The 20,319-nt window shown below is 51.2% G+C and overlaps 1 protein-coding gene across 5 annotated transcripts; it reads left to right on the plus strand.

Moving 5' to 3' along the window:
- The first annotated feature begins 177 nt into the window (after positions 1-177).
- On the plus strand, positions 178-20,319 carry LOC127052758 (uncharacterized). 5 transcript variants are annotated; one of them, XM_050956727.1, is made up of 13 exons: positions 178-1,084; positions 2,386-2,468; positions 3,644-3,705; positions 4,747-4,988; positions 5,400-5,662; positions 7,253-7,378; positions 11,581-11,748; positions 13,174-13,315; positions 14,474-14,515; positions 14,779-14,947; positions 18,017-18,330; positions 18,754-18,819; positions 19,014-20,319. In XM_050956727.1, exons 1-13 carry the CDS (start codon positions 214-216, stop codon positions 19,268-19,270), a joined length of 2,805 nt encoding a protein of 934 aa, XP_050812684.1. In that variant the 5' UTR covers positions 178-213; the 3' UTR covers positions 19,271-20,319. The 5 variants fall into 5 exon arrangements, with proteins under 5 accessions (XP_050812684.1, XP_050812689.1, XP_050812687.1 ...); XM_050956732.1 differs by having other exon boundaries at positions 5,400-5,476; XM_050956730.1 differs by having other exon boundaries at positions 4,747-4,970.

A 20,319-nucleotide genomic window follows, 5' to 3' on the forward strand; every position in this document is an offset into this window, starting at 1 on the left:
GACAGCCGTGGGTCACATTGCTTCTTGAATGACTGGATACCATGGTGAAGAGGGTGGGATTAGAACATACAGAAAAGAGGGGGCGGGGCTAAGGGACCTTGTCAGGGGACGGGTTGGCCTTGTAGCTCCTCCCCTTGCTTTCTGAGCATCAGTTCCTCAACTGCTTATGCAGATGCATCTTCCTGCTCTTGTCTCTCTGCAGTCCCAGATCCAATGGAGAAGACAGGCAGGCAGCACCTGCTGGAAGCCCTGAAGGAGTTGGGGGGCTGGGAGCTGAAGGAGTTAAGGGCCAAGATCAGTCAGGTCTGGCTGAAGAGGGGGCTGGAGGGCTGGGGGCTGCTGAGGGGAGCAAAGCCCTTCCACCCCTCTCTATGGCTGACGGTGGATGCTGGGCTGGAGGTGACGGTGGAGGGGCTGAGAGCTGTGAACCGGGGTGATCTGGCAGAGGAATTGGCTGCATTGCTGGACGCTTATGAGGAGCAGCGCCAGGAGCAACGATCTGCCACCTCCAGAGCCAGAGATTGCCTGCTCTGCACCTTGAATGAGCTGGGGGAGGACGAGCTTGGGAGGTTCAAGGTCAAGCTGGCTGACATGGGACTGAAAGGGGGTTACAACCCCATCCCTTGGGGCCGGCTGGGGAAAGCGAAGCCTGCAGAGGTCGCTGCGGAGCTGATCATCCACTACGGGGTGCGCTGTGGCTTGGAGATGGCTGGGGAAGTGCTCAGGGCTATCAGACGGGGGGAGCTGGCAGGGGGACTGGCCGAGGCTCTGGAGACTTACGAGGAGCGATGCAGGGAGCAGAGACTGACCCTCTGCAGAGTGAGAGAGATGCAGGCACGAACAGTGGGCAGCTTGGGCGAGGAGGATCTCAGGAGGATCCAGGAGAGAGCGACTGAGACCCATCCGCAGGGAGGCCCTATGGTTAACCCCTGGGGAGGGCAGGAGAGAGCAGAGGTCATGGAGCTGATTGAGGAGTTGGTCAGCACCTATGGAGAAGGCCATGCTGTGTGGATGACCCAGGAGATGCTGAGAGCCGTGAGCCAGGGACCCCTGGCTGAGCGACTGGCTGAGGCCACCGGGATAGGTAAGGGAGATCTGCCCCTACATCCCAGCTCCAGAAAGGCCCTTTCCCCCTTGCTAACTGGGAGTGATGGAGGCGCCAGCTGTTTGCAGCTGGGAGGCTGGTGCCAATCCCATCCTGTTTTGCTTTAACCCCTTTCCCCGTGCTTGACTTTTCTGACCCGTGCAATGCAGATTTCACTGTTGCTTCTCTTCTGAAAGTGGACATTTCCCCATACTCTGCACCCAGATTCACTTCTGTTTGCAAAATATGCTTCCCCTTTTTATATTTTATGCAATCTCTCTGTTGTCAGGCAGTGGGTTGTTTGCTGGGGCTTTCCTGTGCAGCACAGAAGAATCCCAGCCACAGAGATGGTGAATTGGCTAGAAATCAGATTAATGGGGGATTTGTGCCGTTGACTTTGATTGGCTTTGGATCAGGCCCTGAGCGACTGACTGTGTTTTTAACTGTTGGCTCTGCCAGCAAGAGGCGCAGTAGTGAGTAGGGCAGGAGCACTGGCTGAGGATAGCTCTTGGCCAATCCAGCCCTGGCCTGTGCCAGCAGGGGGCGCTGTAGGGACCAGGCAGGAGCTCTGGCTGTGGGGCACGCTGGCTATGCTTCTGCCAGCAGGGGGCGCTGTAGGGACCAGGCAGGAGCTCTGGCTGTGGGGCATGCCGGCTATGCTTCTGCCAGCAGGGGGCGCTGTAGGGACCAGGCAGGAGCTCTGGCTGTGGGGCACACCGGCTATGCTTCTGCCAGCAGGGGGCGCTGTAGGGAGTAAGGCAGGAGCTCTGGCTATGGGGCATGTTGGCTATGCTTCTGCCAGCAGGGGGCGCTGTAGGGACCAGGCAGGAGCTCTGGCTGTGGGGCACGCCGGCTATGCTTCTGCCAGCAGGGGGTGCTGTAGGAGTAAGGCAGGAGCTCTGGCTATGGGGCATGCTGGCTATGCTTCTGCCAGCAGGGGGTGCTGTAGAGACCAGGGCAGGATAGCTGGCTAATGGGGTGTTCTGGCTGGGGAGCGCTCTGGCTATGCTGTCTCCAAGTCCGGCCTCTCCTAGCAAGGGGCGCTGTAGGGACTAGGGCAGGAGCACTGCAGGCCTGTCCCCTCTAGTCCCAGCCTGTCCCCTCCAGTCCCAGCTTGTCCCATTGTAAACTGGAAACCCTGCCCCATGGAGGCGCTGTGGGTCAAGCTGTACCATAGCTGCTCAGGCTGCTCCTTTCCTATGGCGTCAGGTTGCAGAGCAGCCCCACGGCAGCCCGGACGATGATCCCACTGAGCTGGGCCTGAGGATGTGCTGAGCTGGAATGGTGTTTCATCTCTGCAGCAGGAGATGGACCCAGCAGGGAGGACCTCACCACGGACCCCTCGGGGAAGCAGAAGAAATGCACATGGTGTGTGACAGAGGAGGTAGGGATGGGGACCTCACTCTCCCTGCTGGGGTATTCTAGTGCCTCCAGCTGGTCGTTCAGAAGAAGTTACCTGGCTGGGTTGGTGCAGTGCAGTCTGGAGAGGGGAAACAAGACCTGTCAGTGGGATCAGAAACTAATCCAATACTAGGGTGTTTGTGGGCGAGGGGAAATCCACACGGGCTTGGCTCCTTCATTTACTGTTTTCAAAGCACTTTAATAATTCTCACCTCACTACTCATTCCTTCTCCATATCTCCGCATGGGTAACTCCCACCTCTTCCTTCACCCTCCTATTCCAGGATCTAATGGGTTAAAAGGGGAGTCAGGACTCCTGGGTTCTAGTCACAGCTCTGGGAGGGGAGTGGGGTCTCTGGGTTAGAGCAGGGAGAGGGCTTGGATTCAAGACTCCAGGGTTCTAGCTTTGGCTGTGGGAGGGAAGTGGGGGCTAGTGGTTAGAGCTGGGTGAGGCCTTGACATTAGGCGTGCTGGGTTTTATCTCTGGCTTTGGCAGGGGAGCAGGGTGTAGGGCAGGGGTCGGCAACCTTTCAGAGTGGTGTGCCGAATCTTCATTTATTCACTCTAATTTAAAGTTTTGCACGCCAGTAATACCTTCTAAAAATGTTAAAATGTCTCTTTCTATAAGTTTATAATATATAACTAAACTACTGTTGTATGTAAAGTAAATAAGATTTTTAAAATGTTTAAGAAGTTTCATTTAAAATTAAATTAAAATGCAGAGCTCCCCCCCGACCGGTGGTCAGGACCTGGGCAGTGTGAGTGCCACTGAAAATCAGCTCGCATGCCGCCTTCGGCACCCGTGCCATAGGTTGCCTACCCCTGGTGTAGGGGATGAGGGTGGGAGCTGGGAGTCAGGGCTCCTGGGTTCTATTCCCAGCTGAAATTAAGTACCTTCTTCAGCCAACTGAACAGTAGCAATGGTTTGCAAAACTCTCCCCCGAGCTCCTGTATGTGTCTCTGTTAACTGGGGAACCCCTCCCTCCCAGGGCAATGACTGACTGGGCAGCTGGATTCCAGCTCTTCAGGAGTCCGCTCTGCCAGAGTCTCAGGCCAGGGAAACAGCCCGCACCTGAACACTTGCCCATGCCACCCAGGTTCCCTCCTCTAAGAGCTCTGCCCCAATGGAGCCTCCTTAACGCCTGTTCCTGTGTCTTAGGACCTGCCAGAAGTGACACCAGAGCTTGTGCTAGAGTCCGAGGGGAAGCCCAGATCCTACAGGTAAGAGCCTGGAGCCATCTCGGTAAGACACCAGACGGGGACTTAGGAGACTGGAGTTTAATTCTTGCCTCTGTCACCGACTCCCTGACCCCTCGGGCCAATCATTTAATCCAGGGGTTCGCAACGTTTTTCATTCAGAGGGCCCCACAATGTGCTTTGAAAACTCCGTGGCCCACTTGGGCCACCGCAGCTGCTTTTCTGCATATCCAGTGGATTGAAAGCCAGGGCTAGCGTTAGCAAGTAGCCAACAGGGCAAGTGCCCGGGGTCCTACACCACAGAGGGCCCCACAAAGCTAAGTTGCTTGGGCATTGGCTTCAGCCCCGGGCAGCAGGGCTCACACTTCAGCTTCAGCCCCAGTCCCTGGCGAGTCTGACGCCAGCCCTGCTCTCTGGTTTATTTTGGCAGAGCTCCTGAAACCTGTTTCCACCCCCCTCCCGGGGAGCCCCAGGTTGAGAACCACTGATTTAATCCACCCTGGGCCTCGGGCCCCATCTGTAAAATGAGGAGAACTATTCATTCTCTGGGGCAAGGACTGGCCCTTGTGATGTGTTTGTGCGGCGCCCAGCACAAAGGGGCCCTGATCTCGGCTGGGGTCTGTGAAGCACCCGGCACAAGGGGGCCCTGATCTCGGCTGGCGTCTGGGCAGCGCCCGGCACAAGGGGGCCCCTGATCTCAGCTGCCATCCGGGCAGCGCCTGGCACAATGGTGTATGGATCTCAGTCGGGATCTGTGCAGTGCCTGGCACAAGGGGGCCCTGATCTAGGCAGGGGTCCGGGCAGCATCCGGTACAAGAATGCCCTGATCTCAGCCAGGGTCTGGGTAGTGCCTGGCACAAGGGGGCCTCTGATGTCGACTGGGATCTGTGCGACAACCGGCACAATGGGGACTCAGTTCTGATCTGAGACTTTATGCCGTGATGCCCACACCGACAATGGGGATTTACACACCTAACTCCAGCTGGTGTCAGTGGGAGCAGGAGGTTGGCTAGTTCCATCTCTCACTGATTATTCTTCCTCTCCCTTTCTCCCTGCGCCATGCAGGGTTCACCTCCCAGGGCCAGGCTCCTTCCGCTGCTCTGAGACCGAACTGGGGTTTGAGGTGAGGGCAGCTGTGACCATCCAGTATGGATACGGCTCCTGGGATCGGCATCTGAGCGCAGCTGAGAAGCAGCAATGGATGGTGGCCGGCCCTTTGTTCAACATCCAGGTGGAACTGGCTGAGGCTGTGGCAACCGTTCACCTCCCGCACTTCCTGTGCCTCGCAGGTACAGCAAACAAGAGCAGTAAGTGGGGTCTAAGCTTTGACTGACAGCTGCGATCCCCATGGCAGACACAGACACGAAGGGGCTGGAGACAGATCTCAATGCAGACACAGGACCCTGATCTCTCTGTCTGTGTATCTAGATATCTTCAGTTATAACCCTCCCAGCATCAGGGATGGAACCCAGGAGTCCTGACTCCCAGCCCCTCCTGCTCTAACCCACTAGATCCCACTCTCCCACCAGAGCTGAGAGTGGAACCCAGGAGTCCTGGCTCCCAGCCCCCCCTGCTATAACCCACTAGACCCCACACTCCCACCCGAGCTGAGAGTGGAACCCAGGAGTCCTGAGTGCCACACTCTGCTCTGCCCTCTGTTAGTGTGAGGAAGCGGTGAAGCAAATTGGAGCCTCCTTTTCCTTCTCCTCTCGTGACAGGCAGAGATGCTGTTCTGCCCCAGATGCGAATCGCTCACTTTGTTGACGGGAGGATGACTCTGGAGGAGCCAACACAGGTGAGGCCATTCCATGCCGTGCTGGAGAACCCCAGTTTCTCCTTCATCGGGGTGCTCTGGAAACCCATCTATGCCGTGTTTCCGTTCATACCCATCCACTCCGTGGTGCTGATCTACCAGGTAGTCAAGGCTGCAGCCATCACCCTCCACCTCTACCTGATCCCCAACGACCGCTCGCTCATACAGGTAACCGGGAACCGACCACACAGCAGGGGTGAGCCAGAGCCGCCAGCCACAGCAGGGTCCATAGGGAGTGAGAACTCCCAGCAGGGCAGGCTGCTCTTGTGAGACAACTAAACAGACATCTGGAGCTCTCAGCTGAGTCAAACCCAGAGGGAGTCCACCTTCCTGAGCATGTTTTTCCGGCCTGTTATCTGTTCACTGTGACAGTGACTGGGTTGTGAGTGGTCAGGCCTAGTGGTTAGAGCAGGAGTCATGCCTAGTGGTTAGTGATCGCCAGGAATCGGCACCCGGGGTCAAAGCTGGAGTCAGGAACCAGGAGTCAGAGCCCAGGTCTGAACTGGAGTCAGAGGCCAAATGCCGGAGCTTGGCCCAGAGCTGAATTCAGAAATCGCAGCTGCAGATTAGGACTGAGTTACCTGGAATAAGGTAAAGCTGGAGGCGCTGCCAGAGCAGGGCTGGGAACATGCAGGCACAGGAGCTATTGCAGGCTTCAGGAAATGCTTTGAGCAGCCATTGAACTGCTGTGGCTGCTGGGCTTAAGTGCCGGTCTGCTGACTCTTCCCAGCCATCAGGCAGCGTAGCCAATCCAGCAGCCTGCTCAGGCCAGCTGGGCTCATTAGGTTACCTGCAGACTGGATCTGCAGCAGGCCCCGAATTCCTGAGACCTTGTGAGCCTGAAAATTGTGGGTGGGGATTTCAAAGTGCCCAAGTGACTTAGAAGCACACATCTCATTGACTTTCAACTGCACCTGGGATTCTCTGAACGGCGCCAGTGAATTAGGCACTAGAACTGGTTGGAGATTTTCCAGCACAGCTCAGCAGAGTGGCATGTTTCACTGCATCTATCACAGATTCCTTGACTCTTTCATCCAAACACCAGCAGGTTTCCATTCAGCCACAGCAGTCGTGAAACTGACAACAATATCAATTGCACACATTTTGGGAACATTCCGGGGGTTTGTTCCATCACAAAGCTTTTCAGTGAATTTGGTTTTGAGCTGATTTGAGCTGATTTGGAACAAAACCAAATTCCAAAATACCGAAACTTTTTGCAAACAGAACCCTCAACATTTTAGCCTTCTCTGTTAGGCATCTCACTCCCATATGAAGTCAACGGGAGGTAGCCTCTTAAATCCCTTAGGAGCTCAGGAAAATCCCTTCCTGTATTCAGTCCTCCAGGATCCCTCTGATCTTCAAGGGTGAACAGTACCCAAGTGCTATGTTGCTAGATGGTTTTTGCAGCCATTTCCAGGACCCGCTGCAATTCCATCACAAGAGTCTCTCTCACTCTTCCATCTTTGAGGGTGAAGGAGGGTCCGTGACTTGGTTGCCTCATGGGTCCTGTTAGATCTCCTTGTGTTTGTAAAATCCTGCTCTTAAGAATCACAATCCTTGCCCAGCATATGCAGAGACCTTGAGTGCTGGCATCTGGATACCATCTTCCCTAGCTTGGTGACAAGCACCTTTCTGCTGTGTGAGGCAATACAGGACTTTCCAGTCCAGTGGGAGGATGGAGGAAAGAATTGGGCTGTTCCCCATGTTTTTTCTGTTGGCCAGTATCTCCAGGAAACACCTGTATTTGAACTCTTCTAGGCAGTGGAAGAAGAGGAGAAAAAGCACCAGTCCATACAGGTGCTCAAGCCCCCTCAGACGAAGCCCCTCTACTTTGGCTCTTGTTACACTGTGTCCAGTTCGCTGGACTTGGAGGTAACCCCTGAGGTGAGTGACATTTAGCTATAAGTCTAAAGAGTGAAAACCACTGGCTGCGGGATTAATAGACTTAACAAGAGCATGTTGTTAGATCTCACCCCAGATCCCTCCTTACTGCAGCTGGTTGAAAATGTTCTGGTGGAGCAGTTTTCCATCGGCGGATGCTGACTGGACAAAATTGGGGCTATGTCCTTATCAATGACATGTCATTGCAATGATTCTTTTCTATAACATCAGAACATTTTATTTTGATTTTTCATTTTGAAATGTTTTTCATTTAGCAATTTATATTATATTATTATAGTAAATTAACACTTCTCTTCCTGATTCCTTTTCTCGTTTAATAGGGAAATTCTTCGGCACTCCTTGCATGGCATGGGCTTGCAGGTCATGGCTTCTACTCCTTTTCTCTTCGGACGTCTGTAGACAGAGTCTTTCCAGCCTATCCTCAGCCTCCCTTGTCCTTTCTTGCTGTCCTCTTCCTAACATGCTTTCTTTGCTAGTTGCTGTTCTCCAATTCTTATCACATGTCCAACCTACCTGAAATGTGTACTCTGCAGCTTATCGCTGAGAATCTCAAATTCATCTTCCTCCTTATTTCTTCCATGCGCACCCCGTCTACCTTCCACTTGTCTCCCATTGTCCTCGGTGTATTATTTACTACTACTTCTATCTTCTTTTTCTCCATCTCTATAAGTCCCACCATTTCCAAACCATAGAGCAGTTAGGGACAAACACGCAGAATACACTTTTCCTCTGTGTTTGTTACATCGCTGCTGGTCCCACAGTGTTCCTGCCACTTTTTTCACTGCTGCCCATGCACACTGGGTTCTTTTCAAATCTTGAGAGCTCTCTCTGATGACACTAAGTGTCCTTCCCACCTACACAAACTCTTCTGATTCAGCTTCTCTCCTGAAATGTCGATTAACAGCTCTTGCTTCAACCTTCCCTGTGTAATTTCAGTTTTCTTTGTGTTTAACTTCAAACTAGGGTCTTCAAACAGTGATGCCCACCCTGATATCATATTTACCCATTCCAAGTTCAGCCAGAAGGGCAGGTTGTCAGCATACATTCGTTTTCTCTGTCTCTACACAAGCTTGGTTCTCCTACTGATTAACTCCACAACTAGAATGGAAAGAAGTGGACCCAGCGCCCTGCCTTGTCTCAATCTCACATGAAAACTCTCAGAGTTACCACCTTAACTCCTGACCCTCACTACAGCTCCTTTAGCAACTCTGCTTTTTGAGGTCCCTCTCCCATCCAGCTCAACACTCCAAACATCATCTCCTGTGGAACCACGTCATGCTTTTCAAGACCAATACATTTTACGTCGCAATTATGACCTCTAGTTACCGTTCTTTCAGACTTCTGTCTCATTGCAAATATTGCATCTCCTTCCCCTTCTAAAGCCACACAGCTCCTCTTCTATATTTTCCTCCACCTTCCACCTCAGCCTTGCCTCCAAATCTCTCACAAGGACTTTGAGAGGTTGGCTTAGCAGGGTGATGCTCTAGTAGATGTTAGATTATTTTCATCACCCTTACCCTTCCGAAGTGTTGGGAATTGGGATGTAGGCAGTCCAGCCCACTGGTCAGAGTGGGAGTCAGGTCTAGTGGGCGGATGCAGCATCCAGATGAGGGAACAGAAGCGGGGGTCAGAGCTAAGGGTCAATCTAGCGTCGGAGTCAGAAGTCAGAGCTGGGGATCAGAGGCAGGAATGGTAGGTCATGGCCAGGAGTGAGGTATACGGGCAGGAATCAAAGGAGAGGCAAGGGTCAGGCATGGAACAAGAAGCAATAGTCTAAAGTTGCAGTGGGGGAGGTCTAGGCTGGGGATATTAGGAAACACTATTTCACTAGGAGGGTGGTGAAGCACTGGAATGGGTTCCCTAGGGAGATGGTGGAATCTCCATCTTTAGAGGTTTTTAAGGTCAGGCTTGACAAAGCCCTGGCTGGGATGATTTAATTGGGGAATGGCCCTGCTTTGGGAAGGGGGTTGGACTAGATACCTCCTGAGGTCTCTTCCAACTCTGATATTCTATGATTCTATGGAAAAGGAGCTAGGTGGTAGCTAGGAGCAAGGGTAGGGGTGAGGCAGGATGGGAGCAAGAGTCAGGAAGAGGGTTGGATGCTCATTGTAGGAGGCAGACAAGAGCTGGTTTCAACATGGTAGCAGCAGGAAGTCTGTGCAGCCCTTGGGTTCTAGACCCACACCCTTGGATCATTACACAGAGGCACAATCAATCCCATTCTCCAGTCATCTGGTATCCTGACTTGTTCCCAGTAATCACAGAGTAATCTGTGAAGCCGCTTTACTCCAGTACCTCCAGCTGCCTTGATCATATCAACAGTTTCTCCTCTTCACCAGCTGCTTTACCATTGTCCACCTTATCCAGTGTTGCTTCTACCTTCTCTACAGAGATTGATACCCTCTGAGGCTTTCCCATAGCTGCCGGCAGTGCTTGCCCTCCCAGTAACCTCTTCCCAGTTAACAGTCTTTGGAAATAGCTCTAGTATCTCTTTAGGGGTCATCACCTCACAGATCCCATCCTTCATGCAGAAAGATTTCTTCACATCTTGTGTTACATTGTTACTCTTTTTTTACCAACCCCAAAACCAATTTCCTGCCATTATCTTCCTCCAGTTTTCTGTAATATTCCTCTTCAGCTTTCATTCTTGATTTAGCAACTGCTCTTTTAGCCTCCTTTTTTGCGTTTGCAGTTTTGATGGTCTCATTATCACAAGCTGCTTCCTCAAACTCTTGGAACAATTCATTCTTTTTAACTTCCCTTGTACATCAGATTTCCACCACCAGCTTGGTCTCCAAAAGCACCCCATTTAACCACTCGTTCTGCCTTCTTACCTCTGCCACCTTAATGAAACATTTGTTAGTTCTCAGGGAATTCTGCGCCAAAAATTGGAAAAACTCTACGCCAAAAAAAAATCTGCACATAATATTTTAAAATTCAGCATATTTCATTTGTCAATAAATAAATGTGGAGTCTGTAGCATGGCAGTGGGGAGCACAGGCCACTGACTGCACAGAGGTGAGAGATCACCATGGAGTCTTCTCGCCACCCCGCAGGAGATGGATTAAGTGGTGAGGCTGCACCCGACCCTGACACAGCACAAGGGCTGGGCCTGCCCCAGAAAAAACCCAGGGCCCTGCCACTCCACGCCAGGTGCACCAAGACAGCAAGTGAGAGGAACAGTCATGGACGCTCAGCCCTGGCCCCTGTCCAGGTGTGGGGCAAGCAGACTCAGGCCAGCAGGATCTAAGTGTGGAGGGGCTTAGTGTGGGGTGAGAGGGTTCTGTTTGGGGCAATCTGGGTGCAGGAGGTTCAGTGGGAGATCTGGATGCACAGGGGCTTGCTAGGGGGTGCAGGAGGAATGAGACTCTGCAGGGGGGTCCAGGTGAAGGTGGTTGGGGCTCAGTGGGGGGGCGCAATGGGGGGGTCCAGATGCTGGGGGAGTGGGGCTTGGTGGGTTGGGGATCCAGATGCGGCTGGTTGGGGCTCAGTGGAGTGGGGATCTGGGTGCAACAGGCTTGTTGGGGTGGTCCAGATGCACAGGGGGGTTGTTGGAGTGGGGCTTGGAGTACAGTGGGTTCAGTGGAGGGTGGTCTTGGTGTGGGTCTGGATATAGGGGGTTTGGGGCTTGGTGGGGGGCTCTGAGTGCAGGGAGCTCTGGGTGCAGGAGGTGAGGCTCGGTGGGGTGGGGGTTTGAGTATGAGGGGCCCAGATGCAGGGGTTTCGGTGGGGGAGGTTCTGGATGCGCGGGGGGGGAGAGGTTTGGCATAGGGGTCTGAGTATGAGGGGTCTAGATGCATGGGGGTTGGATGGATAGGGGAGCATCGCCCCATATGACCTCTCCCCCTTGTGGCTGAGGAGTGATGGGGGCAGGAACCAGGTGTGTGTGTGTGCGGAGATTCCTGTAGCTGGGGAAGGTTTCTGGGGATGCATCTGTCCCAGCCCCAGCCCCAGCCCCAGCCCCAGCCCCAGCCCCAGCCATTCCTTCCCGTGGAAGAGGAAGCTAGCAGTTGAGTCCAGCACAGGGTAGGAACTACCAGCTGGGGCATCCTCAGTCCTGTCTGACCCCCGCCAGCTGCTCCAGGCACCTGAAACGACATGCCCACACTGCTAGACAGGGGGCACGTCACCGGTCTTGTGGCTTTTCTTTGCTTCCTGGCCAAAATTCATTTTTTTTTTTGCAGAGAAGCAGTGAAATCTCTGGGGGACATGAATTCTGCACTCACACATTTCATTGCCTGGGAAAATCTGAATTTCAGCATTTCTTGCCAATTCAGCACATTTCGAAATCGCATTTCCCACTACATGGAAATTCTGGTTCCTGCGGAGCTCTGCCTGCTGCATCCCACATGGTGACCTTTTCCAGGACAACAGCTCAGAGGAGAGCGGCTGCCTCTAATGCAGCCATGTCTGAACCACACTGAAAAGGCCTCTGGATATGTCTGCATGGCATATGTGCAGACATACCCAAGCTAGCGGCATATGTGCAGACATACCCAAGCTAGCTTTAATCTAGCCCACTCAGCAGCATATGTGCAGACATACCTAAGCTAGTTTTAATCTAGCCCGCTCAGCGGCACATGTGCAGACATACCCAAGCTAGCGGCATTTGTGCAGACATACCCAAGCTAGCTTTAATCTAGCCCGCTCAGGGACCGGAGCAGTGACGATGCAGCAGCACGAGGCTCAGCACAGGCTGTACAAACCTGCCCAGAACCCTGGCAGTTACTTGCAGGGCTTGTCCGTGTGCTGTGGCTTCACTGCTCTGGAGCCCAAGCTAGTCGGATTAAAACTAGCATGGGGAGGGGTGATCACACCCTGTGACTGCTGTTTAGACCTACCCATAAGGCTCACCAGCTGAACGTGAGCTCCCAGTGCCATGCTGTAGCCGACGAGGCAAACGTGATCCTTGGAGATCTGAGCAGGGCGTATCCAGTGGGTGTTGGGAGGTGATATTGCTTCAGTATATGGTGTCAGTGAGATCATTCCTGGAGACTGTGTCCAGATCTAGCATCCACACTTCCAAAAGGAGGCTGGGGCAGAGCAGAGGTGGGAAGAGGCAGGGTAGGGGTGGGGACATGGAGGAAGGGGTGGAGTGGAGGCAGGGCCTAGGGCCGATCAGGGGGTGAGCAGCCCAGGGAAAGGAGGAAGCCAGCGCCTGTGCATGGGATACACTCCCAGCTGTCTGAGCCCCACACACGGGTGAGCACCAGAGAGGACACAGTGACTTAGTGCCAGAGGGTGTCCATGCCCAGTGCCTGGGGCAGGAGTCAGGCTGAGTGGTCAGAGCAGAAAATCAGCAACCAAGGTCAGAGCCGGAGTCAGAAGCCAGGAGTCGGAGCTGGGCAGGGCACTGCAGTGTGGCAGCTCACATCCGGGCTAGGTTAACCCTGTGTTCGGACCCAGGTGCCAATCACCTGAGTTCACTCTGCAGCACAGATGTGCCCAGAAGGCAGAAAGCGTGGGTTTGGGACAGGGCAGAGGGGCCTCGTTAAGGCAATCTGCAAAAGGTCACTGCCTGTTTGGGCTTCTGTCCAAGGAAACAGGATATGTACATACTGCAAATAAACAAATGATGCCAAGAAATTTCTCCATGTCACTGATTTCTCATCCACATGGAAACCACTCTACCGCAGAGACACCCATAAATTATTATTTAGCTGCCGCCAGCTAATGAATTAGGCAAAGACCCCAATGAGTTATTTAGGATGGGTGCATCCCTGCATTGCAGGCTCAGGTGGGGTCTCCCCTACAGCAATGTCTTGTCTCTACACCAGGAAGTGGACTTTCGCTACATGAGTCCAGAGGACCAGCAGCCGTTCATGGAAATCTACACCAAGGACATGAGGGAGGGACTCAAACTCATCGTACTGATGAAACGCTACGGGGAAGTTGTCTGGAAGGTCTTGGTAAGACCAGGTAAGGATCGTTGTTTTGGTCTGTGTTTATACAATGTGAAGCACAATGACTCGGCCTTTAGGTGCTATGGTGACACAAATGATAAATAACACAGTATTCTTTCAATGGGTGGGGTATTCCAGCTGTAATGCCCCAATCACCGGGGCTCTCTGCACCGTCATATGTGGCCATTCAAACCTGAAAGTACTCGCTATGATGTAAAGTGTCTGGGTTTGCGGACGATACCAAACTGGGAGGGATTGCAACTGCTGTGGAGGACAGGGTCAGGATTCAGGGTGATCTGGACAGGTTGTGAGAAGTGGTCTGAGGTAGATCGGGTGAGGTTCGATAGGGACAGGTGCGGAGTGCTCCACTTGGGAAGGAACAATCAGTTTCACACATACAGAATGGGAAGAGACTGTCTGGGAGGGAGTGTGGCAGGGGGAGATCTGGGGGTTGTAGTGGGCCATGGGCTGGATGTGAGTCGGCAGTGTGATACTGTTGCAGGGGGAGCAAATGTGATTCTGGGATGCATTAACAGGTGTGTTGTAAACAAGATACGAGAAGTCATTCTTCCGCTCTACTCTGCGCTAGTCAGGCCTCAACTGGAGTATTGTGTCCAGTTCTGGGCACCGCATTTCAAGAAAGATGTGGAGAAATTGGAGAGGGTCCAGAGAAGAGCAACAAGAATGATTAAAGGTCTTGAGAACATGACCTATGAAGGAAGGCTGAAAGAATTGGGTTTATTTAGTTTGGAAAAGAGAAGACTGAGAGGGGACATGATAGCAGTTTTCAGGTATCTAAAAGGGTGTCATCAGGAGGAGGGAGAAAACTTGTTCACCTTAGCCTCTAATGATAGATCAAGAAGCAATGGGCTTAAACTGCAGCAAGGGAGATTTAGGTTGGACATTAGGAAAAAGTTCCTAACTGTCAGGGTAGTTAAACACTGGAATAAATTGCCTAGGGAGGTTGTGGAATCTCCATCTCTGGAGATATTTAAGAGTAGGTTAGATAAATGTCTATCAGGAATGGTCTAGACAGTATTTGGTCCTGCCATGAGGGCAGGGGACTGGACTCAATGACCTCTCGAGGTCCCTTCCAGTCCTAGAGTCTATGAATCTAAATGGGAAATGATTGTGATGAACAGGATGACTGACCTTCTCTTTGTTTCTCTCCTAGAGGACGTGATGCTTTCGGGTTCATCCTCTGAAAAGTTCAAGGGTCAGTTCTGGGAAAGACCCATGGGTGAATCAGTGGCAAAAGCAGGAAGAGAACCTGGGAATCCCCCCATTCTAACTCGCCAGACCCCACTTCCCTCCCAGAGCCAGGGGTAGAACCCAGGAATCCTGACTCCCAGCCCTACCCACTCTAAACCACTAGACCCCACTCCCCTCCCAGAGCCTAGTAGAGGAGAAGCTTAGAAACCTGATTTAAACCACAGATCTCCTAACTAGTAACGTTAAGTTTAACCCTATGTTTTCCAGGGCTTCGCAAACTGCTCCCTGAACTGAAACAAGAGTTTATTGGACTATGCAGCCAGAGAGAGCGCAGAGTGTTGCCGTCAGCTGCCTGGAGCTCACTGGCACGGCCTGTGGATGAGGAAGCAGAGGGAGAGCCAGGCAGCGGTGCTACACTCAGGACAGTGGCTAACGAGTGAGTGATGGGCAGCTGAGACGAGGGTGAAATTGACACCCAAAACTGGGCTATGCAGGAGGTCAAACTAGATGATCAGAATGGTCCCTTCTGGTCTTATCTATGAAACCACAGAGCTCCTGCAATGAAGTTATTATCAAAGGGCTTATGTGATGGCTCCCTTAGAAACCCCCCACCCCCATTTTACATTTATAGGCCAGAAGGAACCATTCTGATCTAGTCTGACCTCCAAGCGGATTTCAGCCAGTGATTCCTGCATCCAGCCCTAAAACTCCAGTGTTTGAGCTAGAGCTTGTAAGATACTCCAGAGATAGGTGTAAAGATTCCAGGTGCTGGAGAATCCACCACAGCCCATGGAGAGTGGCACCAATTGTAACAGGTGTTGTGGTTGTACCTAGGAGCTTAGTTATGGCCCACCTCTCATAGCATGTGGTGCTGGGCAAACCCGTTATGTATTTTTTTTGGAGTAGAGCTGGGTAGGAAATGGTTTTCCCATCTTGTAAAAAATGTCAAGATAGCAGCAAATTTCCCCATTCCAAATCGGGATGAAAAGTCAAAATCTTGAAAATTTTCAAGAACCGGAAATCTGAAAAAAAAAAAAATTGGTTCAGGTCAACCAGAATGCTTTGATTCAGTTGTGAATCTATCTATCTATCTATCTATCTATCTATCTATCTATCTATCTATCTATCTATCTATCTATCTATCTATCTATCTATCATCTAGCTTCTGTTTCAAACTGAAATGTCATGTTGAACGAGAAAACCAGAATTGTTTTTGCTTTTAAAAAATGTCGATACAAAATGTTTCAACAATTTCAAAACTTTTCATCGACATTTTTTTTGAGTCATTAAAAGTCATTCAAAAATGTTCCTGCAAAAAGTTTTCATTTCAAAGATGTGGCTGTCACAGTTCAGGGCAAATGCACCCATATCCCTCCCCCACATGGTCTCTTAAGGGCACCCACCCCTAGGGTCCCAGCTCCCTGGCCTTCACTTCCTTGGGCAGAGACCCGTGTCTCTTTCCCTCCTGAGCAGGATTTTTCCAGGCTGCACAGTTCCCTGCCCACACTGCGATATTCCCAGCAAGCCTGGCTGCCTAAACAGGTTAGCTTCTGTGCTTTGCTTTCTCCTCAGAGGCTATGAACAAAGTAACTGCCAGCAATTATAAGTTACTACACAGCCCTTTATAAGCAAGCACATTTATTCTTAAGGTGAAAGCATTACTGCACTGATATATTAAAATCAATCCAAGTTCCTATATGCAGGCTACAAGCTTCCCAGAAGTTACCCATTAGTCTTATGGGGCCTCAGTAGGGCAAAATCCTTCCAACTTCTCCCAGGAAGGATTGGGGCCCCTTTGGACTGATGGTCCTGTCTGTTTGCTGGATCAGGAAGAAGGCCCTGAGTCAATTTGAACTCAGGCTATTTATCCAACAGTCCTTTCTTTGTCTGTCAGTCTCTGCATAGGCCAGTCCGAACTAGTCTATGCCAGCCTCTCTGGGTGGTGGTGCCTCACTGGAGGTGTTTCAATCTGAGTAAATTTGCCTAATCTTCCCCCCCTTTCCACAACACACACACTGTTCTTAGTTCCTGGCAGGGCTGTGATTAGCCTCTCCCATGGAATTACATACGTTCTCTGGTCCACAATGCCACATAAACTTAGACCAGTAAACGCTCCCAGAGACAGTGCAGAAAATTGCCAGATCTGTCACATCATCACTTTTCAATTAAAAAAACATTTTGTCAAAATGTTCCTGATCATCTGGTCATGGACCAGAAGCCCAGTGCACTCAGGATTGTACAAACCTGGGACAGCTTCCTGCCCCAAAGAGCAGCTGACCATCTAGATAAGGGTCCAAGAGTTAATTCCCTTTCCTGTTAGAAAACATTGCATTTCCCTTCCTGTTTGCATTTGTCGAGTGTCAGCGTCCAGCCACAGGGCACGGATGGCAAGGACGGAGCCAGGCTCAATTCCCTGCTCTGCCACAGACTTTCTGCATGACCTTGGGCCAATCACTTAGCCTCTATGTGCCTCAGTTCCCCATCTGTTCAATGGGGATAAATAGCCCTGCCCTGCACCACAGGAGTGTGTGGGGATAAATACACTGAAGATTATAATGCACTCAGATACTATGGAGATGGTGCCAGATAAGTACATTAGATAGATAAAGCGTAAGAGGGTCAAACACTCTAGTTCAAATATGAATTAATCCAGGGACTTTCTATGGCCTGTGTTATTCAGGGGTCAGATTAGATGATCTTGATTACGGTTCTTTCTGACCTTAAAATCTATGAATGAATATTTATCAATTTCTTGATGGGTAGAAACCCTGAATGAGCAGAGTATCTAAAAGTAAAATTTCTCTTGGAAAGCTGGAAAAGTTAAATATTAAGGTTGGATTTAAAAAAACGGTGATTTTTTTCCACCATACAGGAATTGCCAGAAGGGGTCAGACCTGAGGTCCACATAGTCCAGTGTCCTGTCTCTGAGCATGCTGGTGTCAGATGCTTCAGAGAAAAGCATAAGAACCCGCAGTAATAGATGTAGAGTAATCTACCCACAACCTTCTGTCTCATCCTGGTCTGTAATAGTGAGAGATCAGCTTAAGTCCTGAAGCACAGGGTTTGATGTCCCTTCCAAAATTTTTCTCAGTTATGATAACTGGATATTCTTGATTGCAGTGGTGTTGTAGCCCTGTTGGTCTCAGGATATGAGAGAGACAAGGTGGATGAGGTAACATCTTTTACTGGACCAACTTCTGTTGGTGAAAGAGACAAGACTTCAGCTTCACAAGACCTGAAGAGCTCTCTATGGCTCGAAAGCTTGTCTTTTTTACAAAGAGAAGTTGCTCCAATTAAAGATATTACCTCACTCATCTTGTCTCTCTGGATATTCTTGTTATCTATCTAAAAGGCCAGTCCCTTAGTGAATCTTGTTAAATTCCTGACCTCACTTCATGGCTAATTACTCGTTATGTGATTAAATCCCTAGATACCAGCATATCTGCAGGGAACTACCACACATACAATTGTCTTCTTGTACAGATGTATTTCCATTCCATTCCAGGCACGGTGACTGGCCAGCAAAGGTGTCGAGTGGGGGCTCCTGGGAAGTGATCCAGTGGCTGAGAAGCGAGTTAACGACAATCCTCCAGAGCGATGCAGAGACTGTGGTCAGCGCTGCCGACGCCCACCTCCTCCTCACGCAGGGAGAGTACCTCGCCCTGAACCGGCTGGAGGATCCGGAGATCAGGGTCGCCGCATTGATTGATATGGTGCTGGCCAAGGGGGACCAGGCCCATCAGCTGTTCCTGGACTGTCTGAGAAACCTGTTCTTTACCTTCCCTGCCCTGGAGCCTATTGTCACGGGGTTACAAACCGGTGAGATTCATCAGTGGCACTTATATTTTTTGTTAAGTTAAAAATAACATGGGTTTTGATCTGGTCAGATCCAGTTTCCTGTGCTCTGCCCTTGAGAGGACAAACTTCCCATTGACCTCAGAGAACCTGAGTCAGGACTCTGAGCGCTTGAGTTAAGGCTTATTAAGACCTGCCACTTTGCCTGAACAAGGTAGCATGGTGAAGGATGCGTGGGAAATAACGGCCCCTCTCTGGGTTGCCGCAGCCCCTGGTAGCCTGTTTCCTGCAGAAACAGCTCCCTCAAGTGGTAGAATGTTGAAACTGCAGAGAGAGAAGCCTCTAGTGGCTGCGGAAAGCTGGTGGGTCCTCTCCTTTGTGGTTTCCCTACAAGCCCAAAAGGCATCAGTGGCTTTTGTAATGGTTTCTTCTGGTCGTCTCCTACAGGCTTCCAAGAAGATGTGGCTATCCCCAGGCCTGGAGCACAGATAGGAAGCTCAGTCAGTGCTGAAGGTGAGATATGGGGCTCAAGGTACAACATCTCTGGATTATAACAGGCAAACCTCCTGGGGAGAAGAAGCAGGGAAGGGTAGGGGAGAGATGGAGGAGGGGTTCCCGTGCATCCTGGTCGAAGCTTAGGCGCTCCAAGGAAGCAAACAGCATGAGACGCTGTATTAATTCACTGCCTTCTGGTGTCTCCTCCGCAGGGGAACATTTTGTGGACCGGCACCGAGCAGAGCTGATTCAACGGGTCTCTATGGTGGATGGGGTCCTGGACATGCTGTGTGGCACTGTGCTGGATAACGAGCAGTACCAGAGCATCCGAGCCGAGAGAAGCAACCCGGAGAAGATGCGGAAGCTGTACGAGCTCATGCCGAGCTGGAACCGGGTCTGCAAGGACCGGCTCTACCAGGTGCTGAAGGCCAAGCACAAGTTCCTCATTGAAGAGCTTGAAGGGAAATGATCACAATAAACTGTCCCTCCTCCTGGAGCGACTGTGCCTAGAGTCCATTCCATGGCACTCAGGAGTCCAGCTCTGGTTCTTCTCCCTCTTCACCCAGGATCCATTGTGGTGAGGGTCCGGAATCTGGTTCTGGTCCTTCAACCTGTCAATCAGTGCTTGTCTGGTCTTTATCCACCCCACTATGCACATCCTCTATCATCGTCATAGCTGGGTCTCCAACAGGGGGCTCCATCCATGCCCCTCCCCCTGGCCTCTGCTCAGGCTGAACCTGGGTGGAGAGTCCATCAAAGGCCCCAGTTCCCTGCTCACTTTCCGAAAGCAATGGCGCTGGAGCACCATCTCCGTTCTCTGGCTGGCTTTGCTCCTGACTGCCATTCCCAGAGCCCTCAGCTCCTGCCCTGCCCTTGTGGCTGGCTCTGACACCGCAGCCTCACACTGCCCCTTAGCATCCATCTGGGGCAACCTTCCCCTACCACTGCCTGGGGCACAGACTCCTCCCTGACTCTGCAGCCAGGGTCCCCAGCACAGACACAGATTTTATCTATGGGTCTCAATGCACTGAACTCTTGGAAAGTAAATAGCATTACGTATCTGTGATAGGCCTCGCTTGGGAGGAGGGCTGGTTGGTAGGGTAGCATCACCAAGTGATCAGGGCTTAGGCCCAAGACCTTTAGGAAGTTGTTGGTAAAGGAGCCTGGTCTCTCCGACTCCAGCAGGCTCAAACTCAAGCAGGGCCATCCTTAGGATTTATGGTGCCCTAGGCGGAATTATTAAACTGGTGCCCCTGTGTCTGTCTTGCTCTTAGCAACACAAACATAAGCTTACACTACTGGAAAACTTGCCACATGCATGTTATTAAAACCAGTTGAACGTAGTTAAGCCACTGTCATGCTGATGGACTAGCACTAAAGAAGTAGCACCATAGAAAAAATTCTGATTTGACAGAATGATGCAAATAATATAATTTTTTAAATTTGTCACCATTTTATTGGAAATTTACATGAAGAGATATTGAAACAAGGATTTGATTTTAATTAAAAGCAATCGTT

This window comes from Gopherus flavomarginatus, chromosome 5 (genome assembly GCF_025201925.1).
Source record: "Gopherus flavomarginatus isolate rGopFla2 chromosome 5, rGopFla2.mat.asm, whole genome shotgun sequence".
In the NCBI taxonomy this organism is placed as follows: domain Eukaryota; kingdom Metazoa; phylum Chordata; order Testudines; family Testudinidae; genus Gopherus; species Gopherus flavomarginatus.